Source organism: Dermacentor variabilis, chromosome 1, assembly GCF_050947875.1.
Source record: "Dermacentor variabilis isolate Ectoservices chromosome 1, ASM5094787v1, whole genome shotgun sequence".
Taxonomy (NCBI): Eukaryota; Metazoa; Arthropoda; class Arachnida; order Ixodida; family Ixodidae; genus Dermacentor; species Dermacentor variabilis.
This window is the reverse complement of record NC_134568.1, coordinates 144,666,604-144,690,623: the sequence shown is the minus strand read 5'-3', so window position 1 is coordinate 144,690,623 and position 24,020 is coordinate 144,666,604. Positions and strand designations below refer to the sequence as shown.

The 24,020-nt window shown below is 42.5% G+C and overlaps 1 protein-coding gene across 5 annotated transcripts in view; it reads right to left on the bottom strand.

Annotated features, from left to right (window-relative positions):
- Nucleotides 1–24,020, bottom strand: part of LOC142585922 (protein SCAI) — a 114,276-nt gene that overhangs the window by 19,290 nt on the left and 70,966 nt on the right. For 4 of the 5 annotated variants that reach the window (XM_075697019.1, XM_075697047.1, XM_075697029.1 and 1 more), the window contains exon 12: nucleotides 21,932–22,032. In XM_075697019.1, coding sequence (XP_075553134.1) covers nucleotides 21,932–22,032 — 101 coding nt within the window. Of the gene's footprint in view, nucleotides 1–14,528; nucleotides 15,965–21,931; nucleotides 22,033–24,020 lie in introns of those variants that run through there. The other variant, XM_075697038.1, reaches the window with a different exon arrangement.

Here is a 24,020-nt window from a genome sequence, read left to right as displayed (position 1 = left end):
CATCAAAGCAGACCTTTAAAAATGCCATCCATGAAATTTCTACAAACATTTAAGGGTGAGATATTTCCTTCCACTGCCTTGGCAAGGTGCAGTGTCACAATAGAGGACTTTTCAAGATGGCTCCATACTATGGCTCCAGCAATGAAAACTCCTTTGAAATAAATTTCACTCTCTCTCCAACATTTATGAAACCACATAGTAAAAACAAAACTTCACACAGTAAAGCTTTCGGTTTAGTGTTTAAACAAACAACTGACTAAAATAGCAATTAGCCCTTGCCGAAAAAGTATAAATATGCACTTCTTTGGAAATGCTTTGTATTGCACCCAGTCACTTCAAGTACACAGCAGACTTTACAAATGTATGAAATCATGCAACAATCGTGAAACACATTTAGGGTAACAACTGTGATGACTACAACTCGCATCAGCATGATTTTCTTAGCAATATTTCACTACATTATTTCAGATGATGCTAGATTTTTTAGAAAGCAGCATATCTAAAGGCAGAATTTTGTTGTACCTGATACGCGATGATCGCCCCATTGTCACATGCAGTTTAGTTATCCACTGAGTCATTATGAAAATTCAGCGTGAAGTGGCTGGTCACTATTAGCAACCCGATATTACATAAGAAGGATGTGTGGCACAAGGTTCAAATGAATAGAAGAAATAAGAGAATACCTTTTCTTATTTCTTCCATTGATTTTAACCTTGCCCCACACATCCTTCTTAAGCTCTGCACCAACTAGCCCCACCTAGTACTCTGATACTACATCATTATCTCAAAATACTATATACATATTCTTAGAAGTATAGATATAACACCTTCTAGAATGCTCCACTTTAGCATAAATAAAAGGAAAGCCTGCAGAAACAAAAAGCAAACCCTTTGACTTTCTTTGTGCAACACTTTCTGCTTAGCCACAGCAGGTAGAGTCATAAAGGAAAAAAAAGAAAAGGCTAATAGCAACCACAGCAAAAGCTGCAATGAGCTGACTTGTTTCACTTGGAGATTCCTTCACAAGAGTCCTAACCAAACCATAGCATGATGCTTTTAGTTTCACTAACGTCATTAACTAATAATAATGTAGTTCCCAGCATCCCTTAATACCTTACTAAACATAAGTTGTGCACGCACGCACACACACACACATATACACACAGTGGCAGCGTTTTCAGCAGACCTATACAGGTTGTCCCACATAACTTGAGCCAAAGTTTTAAAAGTGAAAGGCACTCCAGACGTGAGTTGAACCGAATACATAATGTTGGCACTGGCCTAGAGTTACTCGGGCTATTTTTTAGTTTCCCCTTAACTAATGGATTAGTTATATTTAATTAATCAACTTTTTAAGTATTGGCTGCAGACCCCAAGTGTGATACGCAAAGTTCTAGAGCACCGTGAGAAACCTCTCAATAAATTGTTTCCAACACGATATATCTCACGTGGTCCTTTTCTCTGCGTTCCAAGGAAAGCCCGTGAAATATGAAGAAATACCACGTGATGAAGCGCTTGCGCACTATTATTGTGCTGCTCTCAAGAGTGTGATGGATGAACAAGGGTGGCTCCAGCAAGACTGGCCCGCATAAGGGCGTTATGCCTGGTGCAGGTATCTAGGCATGTGGTTCTTAGCGCATGACGGCGCAAATGCCCTGTCGTGGGCCAGTCTCGCTGCAGCCAACCTTGTTGATCCATCGCACGCTTGAGAGCAGCACAATAACAGTGCGCAAGTGTCCCATCACATGGTATTTTTAAAATATTTCGTGGGCTTTTTTTGGAACGAGGAAAAAAGGACCACGTGAGATATATCATGTTGGAAACAATTTATTGAGAGGTTTCTCAAGGTGCTCTACAAGTTTGCGTATCACACTTGGGGTCTGCAGCCAATACTTTAAAAGTTGGTTAATTAAACATGATGATGATTGGAGTTTATTGGCGCAAGGGCATCTAAGGCCAAAGAGTGCCAGGACATGTGTTTTTGTTTAGTAAAATTGTGGGTTTGGTGCTATGACTTAAAATAGAGGCTGCATAGAGGCCTACACGTAAGACAAATCTATAAAGACTAGTGAATCTAAAATTATGAAGAGAAATATAAAGTCTTAAATGCATTGGTTATAGGCACACATGGTAAATTGTTGATTGATTGACCGAGTTCCTTGCTGTACAATTCTTGCTCACGCAAGAAGTGCAAGAGAGCTCAGACATACTTTTATGCATCAGATTGTACTTCACCTGTGAGGCACCATCTGATGGTTAGCATGGAATGAGATGATATCTAGAAAGTTAGCTTGAGCAAGATAATTAAGCACTCTGTTAAAGTTAAAAAGTGCATCCTCTGATAAGAACATCGAGGGATGGGGTGGTATATGGTGTGTGTAGAGTTCCTTAAAATGAGCTACTCGCTCTCGGTGAAGTTCGGGACATTGAATGAGGACATGTAGGACGGTTAAGTTCTCACCGCAGCATGTGCACGTCGGTGGGTCAGTTGCAGTCAATAGGTGTTTGTGTGTGCCACAAGTGTGTCCTATTCTGAGTCGTGCTAGGGTGACTTCGGTGTGTCTATCAAGCTTCAGTGGGAAAGGTTTGGTTAATCGCGGTTTAAGCAGGTGCAGCTTATTTTCCCCCTGCTTGTCCCACTCAGCTTGCCAATGGTTATGAAGCACCTTTCGTACCGCAGGTTTCATATCTACACCAGGTACCCAGCTTACATCAATAATATCCCGATGAGCCGCTTGTCCAGTATTTTTGTCTGCCATTTCATTGCCTGCGATCCCAGAGTGTCCTGGCACCCAGCATACAACAAGAGCAAGGTTTTGTTTATATGCTACGTGAAGGTGTTTAAGGAGCATGTTTAATACAGGGTTTCGGCTTGCTTTGTCACAGGACAGGGCTGTGACAACGCTTAAGGAATCTGTGTATATTATGGACTTTTGTATCTTGTGCTGCACTATGTATTCAACAGTGATCAGGATACCGTACGCTTCGGCTGTAAAAATGCAGCTATGGTTATGTAAGGTTTTAGTGTTGGAGAAGTTTGGGCCATGGGCTGCACATGATACCAAAGTTGCCGACTTCGAAGCATCAGTGAAAAATGCCATCGATCTATACTTGTCTTCAAGGGCCAAGAAATGTTGCTGGATGAGGGCACTTGGTCAACTCTTTTTGTTCAGTTCTCTAAAGGACAAGTCACAGGTAACTGTACATTGCTCCCAAGGTGGGATGGGTTCAGCATTGTCGCTTTCGTGTAGATCTGTGAAAAGTACTCCGAGTTTTTGCGCAACAGATTTTACTGCCAATGGGAACGGCGGGGCGTGTGAAGGCCTGTTTAAGTACAACTGATTTGTGGACTGATCACTTATGAGTGCTTTGCATGGATGTTGTTTTAGTGACATGATTCTTATTGCATAGGTGACTCCCAGATATGTACGTTGATAATCCAGCGGCCACTGATCCGATTCTGCATATAGACTTTGGACAGGGCTCGTCCGAAAGGCACCAAGTGCTAGGCGGATACCTAAGTGATAGACAGGGTCGAGTAGCTTAAGTGTTGTCTTCGAAGCCGACTGGTAAACAATACATCCATAGTCTATGCGTGACAACACAAGGCTTTTAAAAAGAGATAGGAGGCAATACCTATCTGTTCCCCACGACTGATGAGATAAAATCTTTAAAAGGTTCATGGTTTTAAGACATTTCAGTTTCAACTGTTTAATATGCTGCATGAAGGTTAGCTTGCTATCGAAGATTACACCTAGAAATTTTTGTTCTTTTCTATTTATCAGGTTTATCCCATGCATCGTAATACAAGGGTAAGGACATACCCCTCTACGTCTGGAAAACAGCACACAGGTAGTCTTCTCTGCACTGAATCTAAACCCGTTTCCATCTGCCCATTTCGCGAGCCGGTTAACACTTAACTGTATCTGGCGTTCACATATGGACAGGTTGCAAGATTTAAAGCTCATTTGGATATCGTCCACATAGAGAGAATAAGACACCATTGGTGGTATAACAGAGCAGAGAGAGTTCATTTTGATTATAAAAAGTGTGCAACTTAGCACACCTCCCTGTGGTACACCGTTTTCTTGAATAAAAGTGCGGGATAATACATTGCCAATTCTTACGCGGAACTTCCTTTCAGATAGGTAATTTTGTAAAACATTCAGCATACTACCACAAATTCCATAGGACGACAGGTCTTGCAGAATACCATATCGCCAGGCAGTATCATATGCCTTTTCAAGATCAAAGAATACAGATAGACAGTATTGGCTGTGTACAAATGCATCATGTATATATGACTCAAGCAGAACAAGATTATCGGTTGTCGACCTCGCTCTTTGGAAGCCAGATTGGTGAGGGTCGAATATACCGTTATATTCGAAAAAGAACACAAGGCGATGGTTAATAATTTTTTCAAATACCTTAAGTAGACAGCTGGTCAGTGCAATTGGTCTATAGCTATTAAATAAGGAAGGGTCTTTGCCGTGTTTGAGTATTGGTAGGACTATTGCTTCTTTCCAAGATGAAGGTATATGACCAGTTGCAAAAATCTTATTGTAAAGACCTAAGATGCAGTTTAGGGTCTCATAAGGCAGATTCTTGATTATTTCATATGTTATTGTATCAGAACCTGAAGCCGAGCTACCACAAGAGCCTAGGGCAAGCTTGAGTTCATGGAACGTTAATGGTCTATTGTACCCTTCTGATGACTTTTTTGGATGCAGAGGAATATTTTCAGCTATTCTGCTTTAAGAAAATTTCGGAATAATTTTCCGAACTTGATACTCTCTCAAAGTGCTCGCCAAGAGTGTTTGCTTGGTCTTCTATTGACTCACCAGAGCCATTGACGAGAGGAAAAGGATTTGGACGATGTCCTTTTAGTTTACGTACCCTGTTATATACTTTGCTAACATCCGTGTATGAGTTTATTGAGGATATGTAGAGTGTCCAGCTTTCTCTTTTGGATATTCGGCGGATACGGCGTCCATTTGCTTTGCACCGCTTAAATTCTATTAGATTTTCTGTGGTTGGGTAGCGTGAAAATCTACTCCATGCTTTGTTCTGGCGTTTCTTTGCAGTTTCGCAGTCTTTGTTCCACCACGGTTTTGCATTGACTTTATCTGTACAGGACTGAGGTATGCAGTTTTTGGCAGAACAGATGATATGTTCAGTGATGTAGCTGGCCAGTTCCTCTACACCTAGGTGGTCCACATCTTCCAAGCACAGTTTACATATGTTTCTGAATTTCGACCAGTCTGCACTATGAAGTTTCCACTTTTTGGGGTAAGCTGGTCCATCGTGCCACTTTGTTGTTTCTAGGAGTGTTGGGAAATGATCGCTCCCATATGGATTACTGATAACTCTCCACTCCAGGTATGGAAGAAGTGATGCTGACCCTATGGCTAAGTCTATACATGAATACGTGTTGTGTGTAGGACTGTAAAAAGTTGGCTCTGTCTTGTTAAATAGACAGGCTCCAGAAGAAAGAAGGAAGTTTTCTATTGCCCGTCCTCTCGCATCACATCTTGAGTCACCCCAGAATGTGCTGTGAGCATTGAAGTCTCCGATTACTATGGAGGGTTCAGGAAGCTGGTCAGTCAGCTTTTCAAATTCTGCAATGTCAAACCATTCATCAGGCGATATATATATATGGAGCAAATCGTTATAAGTTGATTGAACAATATAGCCCGAACAGCCACTGCTTCAAATGAACTGTGGAGTGATACATGCTGGCATGCTACCGACTTTTGGGCTATGATTGCCACACCCCCTGAAGAAAAATTGCCATTATTTCTATCTTTACGGGAAACTATGTATTGTTTTCAGAAGTTCTCGTGTGTAGACTTTAAATGTGTTTCTTGAACACAGAGCAGTCGTGGCTGATATTCCTCTAGCAGATCTTTGACGTCATCTAGATTGCGAAATAGGCCCCTGGCATTCCACTGAATTATTTGTGTAGCCATATCGAGGAAGATTTTTGTTGTCTGTGTTCAAGAGCACGTGGTAAAGATAGGTAAATATGTATACAAGGACGGTAACCGTTTAGGTTACCGGTCCCTTTCTTTGAGCAGTTACAGGTATTTTATCGCTTTTAGCGCGCTCTTGCGAGCGCTGATCTTTCGGCGTCGATGACGCCGGGGATTTCTGATCGACCTCCATAACCTTCTCGGAGGCGCTGGAGGATCGTGAACTAGGCGCTGAAACTCGCGTCCCAGGCCGTGGAGTTTGGATTAGCTTTGGGGCCTGCGGAACGGGAGTCTGCAGGCCCACCTTCGATGTTGATGGAGCAGCACTTGCTGCAGCCACCAGGGGGGCAGGCGGAGTGATTACCGGACCACTATCAGTGACCGCGGTAGACTCCCGAGGGATTTGTGACGCTGCCCCCCGTCGCGCCACCTCATAAAAGCTTGTGTGATCTAAGTACGAAAGACGTTTCCTTGCTTCGCGAAATGTAATATTTTCTTTGACCTTTAATGCAATGATTTCTTTTTCTTTCTTCCATTTAGGGCACGTTCTAGAGTAGGCTGGATGGCTTCCATCACAGTTCCCGCAATGTGGAGATGAGTCGCAAGTGTCTGTTGGATGATTGTTCGAGCTGCATTTCGCGCAAGTCTGCCTTCCTCAGCATGTCTGGGATCCATGTCCATACCTCTGGCACTTACAAGCACCGTCGAGGATTTGGAATGTGCGGCCTAACACGTACTTTGATATAGCCTGCATCCACTGTACTAGGCAACACACTGGTACCAAAGGTTAGTACAATGTGCTTTGTTCGAAGTTGTTTGTTATTCCTGCGGATCAGAATTCGTTCTACCTTGATGACATTTTGGTCCTGAAAACCTTCAAGCAGCTCTTCATTACTAAGGTCCATGAAGTCGTCTTCAGAGATTACTCCACGGCTCGTGTTCATGGTTCGATGTGCGGACACAGTGACCGCTACATCGCCTATGCTTTTCAAGTCATTCATTTTCTCATATTGGATTTTATCTTTCAATTCAAGGAGCAGATCTCCATTGGACATTTTTGTGGCTTTGTAGGCAGGTCCTATCGTGTTGCGAAGGCATTTCGCCACCAAGAAGGGGGAGAATTTACGTACGCTCGTGTTGCTTTCACTATGGATTACATGGTACTTAGGGAAATTTTCTTCATTGTTTTTCAAAAAGAATTGAAAGGTTGCATCGGTGTGCCCTCAAGGGAAAGTGGTTTACTAGAAGCCATATTGAGCTCATGAGTTCAGCAGCAGCGCCAACCGCCCACCACCGAGCCCAACATGGGGACGGAGCACGTCTTACAAGACAAGCCCTCGCCAGTTGTACGGTGCCACTATAACCCAATCTGGAGTACCCAAGGTTGGCCACCCACACAAGGTTAACCCTCGCTGCCAGAAAAGTCGGAAGTAAATAGAAGAGACGAGAAGACAGGAAAGATTGAAAGGAAGAGAAAAAGACGCAGAATGGAGAGGGGGACAGGAAAAGGCAACTACCGATTTCCCCCAGGTGGGTCAGTCCAGGGGTGCCGTCTGCGTGAAGCCGAGGCCAAAGGGGTGTGTTGCCGCCGCCGAGGGGCCGTAAAGGCCCAAACACCCGGCATTAGCTCAACCCCCAGGATCCCCTTTTCCCCGGACACGGCTACGCGCGGGAGGGTCCAACCCTCGTGTGCTCGGGTACGTGGTGCCGCAACACACCGAACGCCTGCTGAGGTTAATTAAACATAACTAATCTGTTAGTTAAGGAGAAAATACAAAAATTGGCTGAGTAACTCTAGGCCAGTGCCAACATTATTCATTCAGTTCAACTCGCGTCCGGAGTGCCTTTCATTTTTGAAACTTTGGCTCAAGTTATGTAGGACAACCTGTACAGATAAGCCTTATACTGACAAAAGTACAACCGATTGATGGCTTGAGCCTTTCATCATAATTACAGATTAAAAAGGAGTTTTCAATTGCATAACAAACCCCTTCACTAACAAGCTGCTCCAAACCTATCAGTGATTCTGTTACATTACCATAGTCATATGATGTTTCCATCAGCACTGACTGATGAAATTGAAAGCAAATACTGGTATCTAAGGCAAAATATATCCTAACTGAAAGAAGTAGAGTAGCTTATAGCAATAAAAACCCAACACCAAGTTATCAAAGTGGTTAGCAGTTCTAGCTAGGTGTAGACTGTGGAATGATAAAGCAATTGTACTTCTGCAGTGTTTTAATCAAGGCGTGGAGCTATTAACTTAGAAAACAGTAGTTAGTCCTAAAAACCAACAATATTCAATAACTATACTTAATGGTATAAAATTACTGCGTTCGGTCATGGTTTGGAGATTACACAAAACTTTTCATCGTCAGGTATCACCTTCAATGTACACAAATCATTTGCCTAAGCATAATGTTCACCTTAAAAATTCACATATCTTGCAAGAAAGAATACTGTCAGAGATCATCTGCATATAAGTTAAACTTCATTAATATCAAAGTTGATGGGTTGGCACAATTGATTTTTTTTTGTAGCCATACATGACCTTGACTACAAATATTTTCTACAGTTACCATATTTTAAAACAGGTGGACAAAGGCGCAATTATTGTAGCTTGTCCAACTGAATAACGATTGCAGTGAGATGCTTCATTATTCAGATTTCTTAACAGACTCGGGCTACATAGATTATTCTGTCAGACTTTTCAAACGTAGTTAGTCCACATGTGCCCCTACCATTTTGGTTGGCTGCTAAGCCTAAGTGTTGTAATTTTATTCACACATACTGAACACCAAATGAAACTAATCACAACTCTCAAGGTTACGCTAGGTTAAGTTAGGTTGGGTCAGCAACCTAACAGAGCTTATTGCCAGAACATGCTTAATGACAAATATATGTAGCATCAAATGTAAATAAAATACAGTGATTACACAGCAGTAGTTATGCAACAAAAATAATTACACTCAGCAGTGATATAGCAAAGCAATAAAATACGCCCACGGAATTAGCAAAGCATGTGCCCTTCAAGAGGTTTAAAAAATTATTGGGCAGATAAATTATTTCAGGAGGTCGGTTCTATACCAATACTGTGCATAGAAAAAAAGAAATAAGATGTATTAGTTCACACGAAAATTGGCTGTGAGAAATAAGTGACTGTATCTTGAACGTAACACTAAAGGCAAATAGTAAGTCAGGCTAAGTGATAAATTACTGCTCAAAAACATCCAAGACATCAATGTTACTGAGAGCAAAGCTATAGTAAGCAAGAAAATTAGGTAAGTGTAGACCACAATTTGAAACTCGAAAGAGATACTATTCCAGTACTAGCCTGATGACGTTGCATTGCCTCATTATAATTTTGTCACTAGTCATCAACTACTAATGATAAAAAGACAGTTACAGTCGAATGCCTTTAGAGAAGTGCTTGGGGCGTCGAAATCATTCGTTATACAGGCCGCTTCTTTATAAAGGTTGCGCTCCGCACCACTTACAATAGAACCGGGACAAAATTATTTCTTCGTTATCTAGGTAATTTCATTGCAAAGGTGTTCATTGTGGAGGCATTCAACTGTACATTGGATTTTAGCATGGAATAAAATGCCATTTGCTCACTTCTGTTCAATTCCCAGCTCACTGAGACTACCTTTGATGATGCTGCAGGTGGTAGAAAAGTTTTGCTTTTGCTCGATTTTGCACTGCTTGTGCTCTCACATTTTGGTAGGTTTGGTATTGTGTAGTGCTGTGCTGTTTCTGCCAGCTCTAGAAGCTCTTGCTGACTGCAGGCAACAGAAAATGCCGCGTCCATGTGGTGTCGTGAGCAAGAATAACCAAAAGGGAGTCCATATCATAAGAAGCCAACAAACATGACACCAAGGACAACATAGGGGAAATTACTTGTGCTTAATAAATGAAACAAAGAAACAATAAATTAATGGAAATTAAAGTGTATGAAAAAACAACTTGCCGCAGGTGGGAACCGAACCTATAACCTTCACATTTCGCGTGCGATGCTCTACCAATTGAGCTACCGCGGCGCTGTTTCCCCATCCACTTTCTTTGGGAGTGTTAGCCAGCGCCACCACTCACAGACCTTGGCGGCGGACGTGGAACATTCTTTTTGCTGCAGGTGTCACGAGAACCTTCGCGAAATGCGAAGGTTGTGGGTTCGGTTCCCACCTGCGGTGTTGTTTTTTCATCCACTTTAATTTCCATTAATTTATCGTTTCATTTCATTTATTAAGCACAAGTAATTTCCCCTATGTTGTCCTTGGTGTCAGTGTTTGTTGGCTTCTTATGATATGACTAATAAAAATGGGGCCCCTCGGTTAACCTCTTTCTTCTTGTTTAAAAGGGAGTCCAGTATCACAAGCCAAAGTACCATTATCGGGGGCATCAATAACGCCCACGGCGACAAGCCTTCGAAGATTATCGGTAGGTCGTGTTTACAATAGACGCATTTTGTTTTAGTCTTGTCAATGCAACTAAACGCACTGACATGGCTCGGTTCCCAGCCATCCCTTCATGTTTTACGTAAAAGTATGTAATGCCAGTTTTCACGCGTCGGTTTACTCACTTATGGCGGCAAATGATGGTGATGATTTATGCTGCGTCACACAGCCTCAATCATTGCAGGCGATTTGAATAGTGGTAGAACAAATCAGCCCATTCAGCCACAATTTTCTTTGCAACTAATTCATTTCTTGGCAAAAACAAATGCTGTGAGATTTCTGGAAAGGTATTTTAACAGTCTGTATTGACTTTATATTTGTCTTTGAGGGAAAAATTCAGTTGGTCAAGCTATCTTTCCGCTGCTATCAAACTTGTTAGTATGAAAGAACAAATGGCCCAATTTTCCAGTTATAACACACTAATGGATATAATGAATTATACTTACTTGAAGAAAAACAGCGCTACAAAGATGCAGACTAAAAGAAGAACATGTACGACAGACAGGTGCTAACTTCCAACTAAATGTTTATTTGGAGAAATGGGTTTATATAGATAGAAACACGAATAGTACCACCGTGACATCACGACCTCTCTATCGCATCAGAAAAGCAATCTCTTTTTTTCAGCAAGCGGCACTGACGGGCAGCTTATGCACATACCCTCGGCCCTTGCAATGTAAAACGCTTCTAATATCTCTCGTTCTAGTCTATCTCTAGAATGTGCCAGAAACTTGATGTCACGAAGATACGGACGGCATTTGTGCAAGTAGGGCACTACCTCAAGCGCCATTTATGCTAGTTGCCCTTAGTTGACCCTTTCCTCGTGCGGAGCTCAAGTGAAGTTGCGCTGACTTTAGAACAAGGAACTTGGAATGATGTGTACGTGTTTTCATTGGACGTGCAAGACTTGTATTATGCAATACTTCAGGAGGGAGTGCTCAGCGCCATTAGGAACAAGATCGAAGATTTTGTGAAGTTAGGTTCAGTTGTGCAACCCGAGTGAATAGTGACCAGTTTCTAGAACTTTTGAACTTTTACCTTCATTCCACCTATGTTTCAAAAACCAACAGTATGTATAAAGCAAGGATATTTGTATTGAATTGTCGCTTGCTCCCATTCTATTAGATATCTTTCTTAGCGCCTTTGACAAGTGTGTAAATAGTATTCTGGATCATTCATGTGCTCCTACCATACTGAAGTACGTCGATGACTACCTGGCGGTTGTTAATGTGGTACCAGGGTAGGGGCTAGATGACACTGTACAATGGGTAAATAACACTTTTAGAAATGCATCGGAGGCTCTAAATTTCATGTGCGAAAGGCAAAGTGATAATTGGATTCGTTTCCTGGACCTGAATCTCACTTTAATGAACATGCATGTTTATTTGGAATACCAGCCAAGGTTCAACAAGCAGCTGATTTTCATATGACAGTGCCCACTCCAAGTTAGTAAAAAGAGGAGTTGCGATGACTTGTCTAAAGGAAGCTCTAAATAAATCTTGCATCCACAAAGTAGAAAGCAGCTTTAACAACCAGGTTACAAGGCTGCACCTAGCCACTTTCCCTTATTTGGTTTCTAGCATCTGTGATAAGCTTCTTCAAAAGATCAAACAGGTAAGGGAGGTCATTAACAAAGAAAAGCGAGTTGATAGGAAGAGAGCACAAGTGATTCCATATTGGTACACGGTGTCCCACAACCTCAAGAAGGCTGTGCAAAGGCACATTGTTAATCGTGTGTTCAACGCACCATGTAAATTGGCCAAGATATGCCCTATGGTGACAAAAGCAAAGCCCAAACCATGCTCTAAGAAACATGCAGTGCAGTACCCGAAATGCACTAGAAATGTCATATATGAGATACCCCTAAGTTGCAACCAAGTTTATACTGGGCAAACGGGATGGCATTACTATGAAAAGGCGCAAGAGCCCACTTGGGCCATAAATAACAATGTGGGGGGTCATCTGGCTGAACATCGTAAACGTCACAAATGCCGTCCGTATCTTCGTGACACCGAGTTTCTGGCATGTTCTAGAGATAGACTAGAAAGAGAGATGTTAGAAGAGTTTTACATTGCAAGGGCTGAGGGCACGCATTAGCTGCCCATTAGTGGCACTTGCCCGAAAAAGAGATTGCTTTTCTGATGTGATAGAGAGGTTGTGATGTCACGGGGGTACTATTCGTGTTTCTATCTATATAAACACTGTTTCTTCAAATAAACATTAAGTTGGAAGTTAGCGCTTGTCCGTCGTACATGTTCTTCTTTTAGTCCGCGTCTTGGCAGCACTGTTTTTTCTTCAAGTATGTTAAACTCGCCTACATCAAGCTTCTGAAGCAATCTTAATTTGCCTTTATTCCCATAAAAATCCACGCATTTAAAATCTAATTCTAACAAAGCAAGAATTTTTTTATAATTGGATATAACGAACCTTCTTTCAGTTTATGATGACAATTCACAGATAATTTTGCAGCAAGGCGATAATTTGACATCGAAGTCTGGCGGTGCACAACAATGTAACTCGTCTTATCCAGCAGTTCAAAACTCACTAAGGTGTTGGCTATGTGGCAATGCACCAAACTGGCCGCACTGCTGAGTTGGCGGCCATGCCTGCATTCTAGCACAAATGCTTTGTCATCGCACTCTGCTGAAACCACCAGTCCCACACTCTCCAGTGCCCTGTGCACATGTCCTGGGCCCTGGTCAAAGGTTGCATACTACACTGCAAAAAAATGTCAACGAAGGAGTACATATCTTGTGGTACAGCCTCCCGCATATTTAACTATATCGCACCAGTACACTATGAATGGGCATGCGTCATCTTGAAGGGAACAGCATAGCAGAAAATGCTTGCATTGGAGAGTACTTTATGCACCTGTGCGTAGTTCTGCTGACCTCATATATTATTGCAGTTGTAAGGTACTAAAATGGTGTGTGATCGATGCTCATGCGATATAGTTTAAGATGCAGGAGCCTGTCCATGGAGAAAGCATGCTTTGGTCATGCTAAGCTGTCTAACCCAGGCCGCTATAACCTGCAGTGCACATATTGTTACAGAATTTTAAAAATGAAGCTTTTCTGAACCTCGCTGGGTTTTCATGATCGTGGGTGCTGCACCAGATGGCGCTCACCTCCACGCATTCATGGTGAGACCTGCAGGTAACGTACACCTTCCAGAAGTGCTTGAATATAAAGTGGACGGAAGCAACAACTGGTCAGCAGTCATGATAAGCAAGAGACATTTAGAATATTGGTGGAAAAAAAACGGAAGTGATTGATACGACTGGATCCGTCACAGGCATAGGTAGCGGTACAAGATAGATAAAGAAGTTTTGAGGAAGAGAAAAAAAGACTAAAAAGATGTATACAAAAATGCTAGAATGAAAAGCATGTATAGCATACCAGAGTAACTCAAGCAGGCTAGGTGACTTTGTCACCACCCCGTTTCAAAGGGAATGCCAATATATCATCAGTGTCATCACCGCAGCAGTGGCCGTGCAGGGGGAAAAAAAAAATGCCAGGACACCCCATGACCGGTATGAAGCACGTGTCTCGCGTTTGATGGCTTGCTCAATGGGTTCTTTGTCCATGCTGTCTGCTTTATCGGTGGAGGCACTGAATGCCAAGACAGATGTGAACATGCTTGCCGCTCTGACGCTCTGAACAATGGGGTCGCACAAACTCATGTTTCGACTCTTTATGCACTCACACAAAGATTTGCTCTATGTAGAATCCAACTTGTTGTATCTGCTGCTTTTTTCACATGCTGTTATAACAATTAATTTCATTTTTCACTTTTTTTCACCTTCATCACTGGCATCACCAGGGTTGCATACTCGCCACAACAAATGAAAAGATTGGAAAATTAAATGGATAATTCTAAAATACCGAGCTCACAATTTCAGTGATCACTTGGCTTATCAGCGTTTTGTAAATGTGCCGGCAGAACAGCAGCACAAATTTTATTTTATTTTTATTTTATTTAAAATTTCCTTACAGGCCTCGTATGAGGCATTGTGTAAGGGAGGTGTCACAGAAGGACTAAAAGAGTATATATAATGGGCATATAACAAAACATAATATAAAGACAATATAAAAATGTACATTACAGCATTGCACAAAAATAATAGGAGACGGTAATGTACATATTAGAGAAAAGACAAAAGACAGTTCTTTCAGCAAACAATGTAAAAAGATAGCCACTCTAATGTCATAGGACAAAAAATACAAGAATAACACTAAATAATGACCTCATAAACAAGGAGAGCATACAGAACCCATATAACTGGAAGACAAAAGAAAATGCATCATGCATTTTGTTGCAGTTAGGCAGTGCAATATGCACTTATGAGATGGCGGAATTTATCAGGATTCATTTCGGAGACCATGAAATTAGAGCATTTCATAACTGAATGGCATAAGGAAGCGCCGACCAATCTGGAATCAGGAAGAGCATTCCATAACCGAATGGCATGAGGAAGTGCCGACCAATTGAGTGCATGAGTGTTCCTGTAGATGCGCATGAAGCTGAGGTAATTATATAATCTGCGGTGTGGAAAGAGCGACTTCAAGCCATAAACAAGATTTCGTAGCCACATGAACGTACTTGTGAAGTAATGATATGAGCGCAAAATCACGTCGAGCACACACAATTCGTTGTATTAAATCAGAAGCTTGCAGCACTTTGACAGCAAGCTCGTGAAACGCTGATAAGACCTATTCCACCGCTGCTTTGTGCACTCAACAATGGCAAAAATGAATGAATGTTGACACATGCATAACAGAAAGTAGTTGTCTTGCTGACGAAGATGAGATAGAAAATCTTTCAAGGTCCTTCGGCAGAGCGCTGCAGGCTTTTGCATCAGCATACCCAGTGGTAGCTCATAACAGAGCATTGCAAGAACCAAATTTTTCAGCCCGGGCCTCGTTGTGCAGGCCCTGCCAGGGCCAGGGCCTGCACGACCAGGCCCAACCCGGACCTGTGACAGTGTGAAAGGGCCTGGGCCTGGGCCAGGCACGCCAGAGGAACTCAGTGTACTACATGCCTTAAAAAGTCATCGGTTAGGTGGTGTATTACAATAAAGACATTACAATAAAACTGCAGTGACAATAAAACACTACAAAAAAGCTTTTTCCAACAGAGCTAACATGTACGGTAGACATGAAAAGGCTGACAGAGGCAAACCCTGCATTAAAAATTTATCGCGAAGTACTTTATTTAAAGCTCTTCTGTACATTTTACGTTGTAAACACACTTGATTATACACACTTGAAAAGGAGTGGCAGTTTTGCCTGAAGACAAAGCACTAACAGCAATAACAAGGTTTAGCATTGCGCTCAAGCTCCTCGCATGGTGTTCCAACTAGACGCAGAGGCGACATGGCATGACACAGCTTGTGAGACAACTGCTGCTACAAGGCAGGAACAGCACCTTGACAAATGCCAGACGAGTCACAACAGTGGTGCGAAGAGGAGAGTCAGTAAAGGCATTACTGGTGTCACACTTCGATGGTGCATGAGATGACATGGCAAACTGCAAAAACTGTCAGCATTTGTCAATGCTAGATTTTGCTAGCTGTTTACTGTCCTTTCTGCTCAAACCAGTGTACGCATAAAGCTGCTCAGCAGGAACACTAATATGTGTGCGCACAATGCTCATGCCAGAAGTGGAAGCCAGAACGCTGCCCTTGCTCCAGTAGCAGCCAAGTGAGTGGAGCATGAGGGCGATCTATCTTGCTATAAAGTGCAGATAAAGATGAAACACTAGCTAGCCCAGTCTCATACCCTGTATTAGGGTGACTTGGCTTCGACACTTAACGAAACTCACTTCATCACTCCATATCTCTGTACACCCTTTCTAAAGCTATGCACGGGCTGCACATGCATGTCGATACCCTGACAGCATGACGGCGGCGGCGCTCATGTGCCTTTAGTGTCTTAATTGCTATCACAATAAATTGCCTCTTGCAAATAGTTCTTAAAGCAAGAAAAATGCTAAAATTATATTACGTGCGGAAGCAGCTGAAAGTTTGAAGGCGCATATTTTGTAGAAAGAAAGAAGAAATAGAACTATTTTTACAAAAAAATTCAAACAAGAATGAATGAGAACCTTTTTTTTAATTTTGTTTGCTAATTAAAAGTGAGTTTTCCAACTTGTGCCTTGAGCTTCACATAGAATGCCTTGGGTCTATGCAGAATGCCCGCATGTGCTCAAAGGCCTGACCTCGGCCTGTTAGTGAACGGGCCTGTGCCCGGCTTGAGTCCGCAGTTTCAAGCCTGGCCCTGGCACAGGCCTGAGGGCATCAGGCCCAGGCCCGATCATGGCCCACCAAGACTCACTTTACCTGACTCAACTCAGCCCATGGGCCAGGCGTGGGCTTTCAGATAAGCCCGGGCCTGTGCAGTGCTCACAATCCCAAAACTTAGACATTCTGTCTATTTCTGGTGCCTTCTGTGTGCTTACGATGGATATGGAGATGGATATGATATTTCGCAGTGAGATTTGTTCAATGCTACAAAAAGATTGAAGTGCTTAGAACATCCACCCCCGCCCCCATTACACTAAAAACACATTTTCAATATCATTTCTACCCAGCACTGAAAGCTTACAATGCAATCAGCCAAAACCAAACATGGACAGCTTCAGTCATTTTCAGAGAGTCTATGAATTTAAATTTCCTCATTTTGTCCTTACACCCATCTATATAAAGAGAACAACTACTTACTAATAGAACACAAGGGCTTTGGAAATGTAATGTGTCATTCATGCAATTATGCAAGAACAGTACTTTAAAACAGCAACTGGGCAAACATCTTTGGATAGTTCATTTCACCTTGCCAATGTTATAAAGAAGTTTAGCTACATGCACATGAATTGTAGGACAGCAATGTTTTAAGATCTGTGCTATTTGGAATATAATGTGATGTTCTGGTAGATGTGCTATTTCTGTGCAGGGTAATCTCAATATCCTCAGCCCTATTAGATGCCACTCACGCACAATGTCAAAGCCTAGATTGTGGGGATGCGTGACTCTCACGCGTCTCCTGATATCTTGTTTTCCCGCATAGCTCCTGCAGTGCGGCTTCGCCGCGTGGCCTGGCACCCGCGGTGGTCGGAGTGGTACAAGCGCAGTGCGAGAGATGGCTGCTGCGGGGGTTACTTGGGTGCGGGCAAGACAAGGCGCTCCCTCTTTGGTTCGAGATCGTGCGGCGCGGACGTCCCGCGCGGGGGCCGATCCATGCTTCTGCGAGACCGCCTCGTGCGACCTGCCTTCAAACGCGCCACCGTTCGCGTGACCGTACGCGCGAACGACCAGGCGTTGGGACCCAGCATGGGGGCGAACATATTCGCTCGCTATCTGGTCGCGGTGAGTCGGACTTCCTAGATTTGTCGCGCGCCCATTGGCATGTTTTGGGGATAGCAACTCGGATAGCAGGCATTGATCTATGAAATGTGCAATAAATGCCCTTGTGATTGTTTTCACTACTGTGTTGTCGTTCCTTTGTCTCAAGAGTATGGAGGAGAACCCCACAAGATAGAGAAGTCAACAGAAAGCCTAGATGATTAGCTTCATGCTTCAGTTAACCCTTCCAGGGTCAAAGAAGTGTACATATGGCGCTGCAAACGAGTCCCAAATGGTCGACGCTGCGCCAATTTTTCAACTCTCTGTTGCCCAGCAAGTCCTGCAACGCTGTGTGAATACCAGAAATTTTTTTTTCACTCCATAGTCTCTTGGTTATAATTCCGTGGCTTTTTTACACTAGCGTGCCGGTGACTGCTAGCGCATCCGCGTCTGCAGGCACGCAGTGGTTAGTTTTGGTTTCGTCTTGCAGGCTGTTTGCCATGCTCGCGAAAACTGGTGTTTATCTGGTTTCTAATTTCTCAAAGGATGACTGCTAGATGCTCGCTCATTTACTGCTCACAGCGGTGCGATTAGATCTGTTCACAGGCGGGCGCTGATATTACAATCGATGCCTCCATATATGAAAGATGCTGCCGTGTCTGCATTTCTTTTCTTGAGACTTCCAAAACTGATCGCCCCTTGGTGGTGATGGGACAAACGATTACTACAAACTTCTGACTTATTTGGTTTTTCTGAAGGGCGCACAACCATGAATTTTTTTGTGCGTGCTCACATACATGGTTCGGTTATGCTGTTCGATTATGCATGCCAGTTGCTCTTCTGCAAGTGAGTCAAGCGGCAATTCCTGTGATGTGGACTACTGCTCTAGTGCTGAATTCGCATATATCTATTCCAGTGTATCCACTTTTTATTCTTAATGTAAGTATTTATGCAAGCCCATCTGTATACATAAACAGGCAATGAATGTTTATCAAATATTTTCTGTCACTTTAGGGTCCCTTTAAAAGAATTGTGGTAAACTTTTTTCGAAATACTATGTCACTCCAAAGATTTTAAATCTGCGATAAAAGAAATCGACTCTGGGGTGTTGCATTTGACAAAAATAAAAACTTACCTTCAAAGAGTTAGTGTACCACAGCCTATGTAAAAAGTAGTCAGGCACTGCAGGCTAGACTAGAGCTGTTGCTGGGCACGCGGAAAGTCTTTTCTGGCATTCATGGTGACAAAAAGGTTTACATAGTGAAAATGAGGAGTCTGACCCCTCCCAACAGTATCTGAGCATGCCAATAGTGCAGCAAAAGCACCTCTACAATACCCAAATTCAGCTCCAATAACATGTAGCATGACCGTATACTTTGACAAAGGGTATATGCAGTATGCAGGGCACCATGATACCTGACACAATTTCCCACATACTGTATTTACTCGCATAATGATTGCACTTTCTTGTAAAAAAAAATTGACGCAAATTCAGGGGTGCGATCATTACGCAGGTTAAATTTCCCACGAAAAGAAACATTTTCTTTTTTCATCCCGCTATTGCTGCGGGATGACAACGGGTCAACAAGCAGGCGGCTGCCGCTGTAACAGTAGTGTGGGACACCAAAACAAAAATGGCAGCCGGCGGAGCAAGCCGAACGCACCGAACGTCATTATTTTTCTTCTCGTGAGTACATTATGCGCATTGAAACAGTTTCTTCCGTATCAGTAATGAATAATATTGTTAATATCGGCAAGTTTGCAACAATAACGCAGCCATGTCCACTTTGAGGGGACAGAAACAGAGATGGGCGCGCTTAGCTGCCAGTGACATAGAAACACATGGCAGGCATGATGTGGAAACTGCGGCATTTGTCTTCGCTGCTATCCTAATACAGCACGTTTCTGCCAAGGGTGAGCAAATATATTGGCTGCGTTACAAGCGTCGGCATACGAATAGGGTACACTTCTCAGTGTAAACGTGGCCACTATCGTTGCCGCTCGCGATTTGTTGTGTGCCCATGAGTGCAGATGAGAAGAATCGAAAGGCGCCCTTCATGTTGTCATTGTTGACCAAAACCATTATGAAACCTACAAATAATAAAGCCGAGGCAAGTTTGGTTGTAGCATTTTTTTTTTTCATGGAAGTGCGGAAAGTGGTGAAAGGAATGAAATGGGGCATCTACTTAAGAATGTTGGGTTCGTGCAGACCACTTGGCATGCCTTCAAGAGTCATTCGCGTAGCATTCGACTGATGGTAAGTGCGATCATCATTAGCTAGACTTGGCACACGACATATTGCTGCGATGAGTTCAGGGTGTGATCATTACACGAGAAAGAAAGAAAATCTAATTTTGATGACAAGATTCACGTGTGCGATCATTACGCGAGTGCAATCATTATGCGAGTAAATACGGTAGTATAAAAATGTTCCTACCTGTTCCTCTTTCCAATTGATGTATACAGTTAAATCTCAATATAATGAAATTCTCGATATAACAAAGTAGTTAACTTTTCAAAACCTCTTGTCCATAGAACACCATGTATATAGAACCTCAATATAACGAAGTGTGTTCGTATGCGATTTCAATATAATGAAATTTCACTGCCGCCGCAATGGAATGCTAAGACAATACACGGATGCACATGGTCAAATGATTGAATTACAAGCAGCTGCTTGCAAACGCACCTCTAAAATTGCGTGCTGCGTGACAGGAGCTACCGCCGAAGTGGAGCCGCATCATGCTCCAAGTGCAATAAGATCCTATCACACCCCATGCAGTGTGTACTTTAGGTAACAGAGAAAGTGTACGAGGGTGAGACAAGAGAAATGGCGGCTTCACAAGTGCCACCTTCCTGCGTGAGCAAAACGAAAGAGGAGGAGAGGAGCGAGCTCGCAGTAACGTGATCAAGTGTGCGTGAGGGGGGGGGGGGGGGGAGGAGCTAAGTTTGCACACGTCAACTTCTGGCACGCGTTTGGCTGTGGCTGCACATGGCTGTCAGCATGGGTGAGCAAATACGCAGCCGCGTACCCTGCTTTAGAGGTAATCTGCCGCATGTGAAAAGAGTGGGCGTGCTGAGACAGCGTGGCTCCGTGTAAGCTGTCTTACCAGACGTTTAGTATTGGAGGTTGCGTAATCTCAAGTTTCGGTGAACCATCGAAGTGAGAGGCAGACGAAGCATTTGTTCCCCACTGCCGGCGCTTTTCCTGATAGCGTTGTCATAGTGCAGGAAATGCTATCAGCCGCGGGGGGTGGAGTGCACATGAAAGTGTGGCTGGTTTCGATTAATTCCTACCACCGAGAAGATATTGTCGACGTATGTGGCATGAAATCGTACCATTCGTCACCGACTCCTAAATTTATCAAAGTGAATGTTTTCTCATTCAAGTTTGCTTTTTTTGATTGCGCAACAATTCGGAAAATTCTGTGGCCCCTTTCTGTGTAAAAAAAATTGATCAGCGACAGCACTCATTTGCATAAAAGGTAGAATTTTGATGGAACGAAACTTCTATATAACAAAGCAAATTACCGATTTTACTGACTTCGTTATATCGAGGTATACCTGTATTTTTTCACTTCCCACTACATATTTTACCACTTCCAACTATATACTTTTCAATACTTTCCCATTGGTACATAACAGCCTGCTATGTACCAGAGCAATGTCAGCAGCACCATCTCACTGTCCCGCTGGTGTGGAGCTCCTACATACTGCATGGCACAGACAAAAACAGGTGAATTGATGTGTTCTGTTAAGGTTGAGAACACTTGTTAGTTTCAACCTTCTATACGTATGATTTAAATAATTTCCTTTTTTTGTGAATGTGGGATACGCGTAAAGTGAACTGGCTTGAACAGAGATGAATTTTTTGTTTTTCTTTAGAACTGAAATGGAGATGCATTTTCACTCAAGCTGAAATGGGATTTGAAAAGTAATTACACTTGATTCAGTCTTCTCAGCCCCACAAGTGAAATAATAAAGCTGACTTTTCTGTCAGTGCATAGTTTAACAATCACATATGACCAGGTTTGAAGTTATATACACACATTATTGCTGAAAAGTGACCATGATTAAACGTATATGTCACTAAGTATTGTTAAGCTCGGATAAAAAAACTGTTTTATACTTTCTGGAATGCAAGAAGCTGATTTAAATGAACTTACCTTGAACATTCGATGTAGTTTTAGGACAACATGACAGAAGATAAACCTCAGCATCAACAACCTTAGGAAGTCATCACCATAGAATTGCAAGTATGCGGGATCTAGAAGCCAAATACATCAGGACGCTTACAACCAAATGAAAACGAATCAAGCATATGAAATGTCTAAGCAAAGGGTGCAGAAAATTTGCAACTAATGGTCCACATTATAGGTACATCACAATGAAGAAGGCCAAACTTACATAATCAAACATAAACAAGTGAAAAATGATCTCTAAGTAAGCATGTGACAGTTGTAACATTAATGAATAGACCAACGTGATGCAGATGGAATATAAGTAATCATGGCAGTATGCAGGAACTATGACATAAAACACTTAGCAGAATATGAATTGCAGGAGATAGCAACTGCTAAAATGGCCAACATGAAAGATTATGTTAATGTGTCGCTTTCACTTGCTCATTTTCAAAATGAAGCAGCAAGTTTCGGTATGTGCATCAGCAGCCAATAGACAGAAAGGCTTCAATATTTAAGTGAAATTCACTCTGCAAAGCTAATATATGTGCTTCATTCACTCACTAGACCACTGTCTTATTGACCATTATTACCAAGCTTATGAAGCGTCAAAAGGTTAACCACATCCACAGCCACGTCCACAATCGCAGCCAAGTGCTTCAAGCTTGTTCATCACAAAGACACATTGTATAGACATTTAGCACTAGCCTAGTGTGTGTGAAACCTCTGCTCCAGAGTTTGACTGTGACATTTTTGTTGTTTTCTTCTTTTTTTTTACATATTTATGCTTTCAGTTATTTCCTATGACCCATTTAGTCCAAGTGACGAGTGCTTAAGAGATGGACGGTTCAAGCCAGCACCTACTATAAAAAGGGCCCTGAAACACTTCTTGCACAAAGTATGAAAACGTTGCCACTCTGTAGATGAGGATCCTATGAACATACAAGCCAAATATTATTGCAGTGCATGCAGCAGGAAACTTACAATCTCGTGCCAAAAACGGTGAAAAATCGCTTGGTCTTGCCTTTGCAATGTCACTGATGCAAGCAGTGAAGCCCACCAACAGCTATTTGCTATTTCATAATTGCAAGAACATTCTCGGTAATAATATTATTGCTAATTTTGAGGTAAATAAATGAAATATATATATGTCTGCCATCTCAAAAAGACAGAAAAAGCATTTAATCTTTGCATTGCAGTCCACACAAAACAGTTGCGCATAGATGCGTGGCCTCCGAGATAGCTGCGGCCTGTTGCATAGCTTAGATACCATGGCTGCCATGAGGTGCCGCAACAAGCCCTCTCGCTGGTGAGGCATTCAACTTTGCCCCCTTGCCACCTAACCTGTGTAGCTTCCAGCACATTAGTGGAGACAAAAGGATGGAGAAAGTTTCTCATCGGTGCGATAACTATATCTAACTTCGCTTATACTTGAGGGATTTGAAAAAGTTGTGTGGTAGGAGATTCGTGTGGTGACGTCATTTAATAGTGAAGCCATTATATGATTAGTTAGAAAAGTGTTTCAGGGCCTTTTTAAAAAGCTCACCTTTGTGCATCCATCACCACTCCAAACAGGTACCTGTGCTAATGCAGCTACTACACGACAATAACGGGCAAGGGGCACACCACTGACATGAAGTAAAAAATAAAGTGTGGTCCTGTTATAATCATTCAGATCATAATACAGCTACTAATATACCTCCAGTTGAAAATGACCAGGGTTAATATTCACAAACAATTGCTTCTGGCAATAGTTCTGTATCATGTAATATCCAGAATGGTGCCCCACTTTAGCAAATATCACTTGTTTATGTACCGTTGTCCTTTGCTACCCATCTTATCAATGCACTTATGCACCCCTAGACCACTCTAAGCTTGAAATTTTATCATACAGTGGCGGCTGTGTACCAGTTCACAATATGCATACAGCCGAAGAAAATTTCAAAGCAATGCCATAATTTTTTGAAATGATGAATGACTATGCGGCAGTTGTAGTTTCTTGCTCGCATTCACTACCTCCTCCACAGGTGCTGCCTCCTTCTCGCTACATGCTTCTCTGTACTCCATCTCGCCA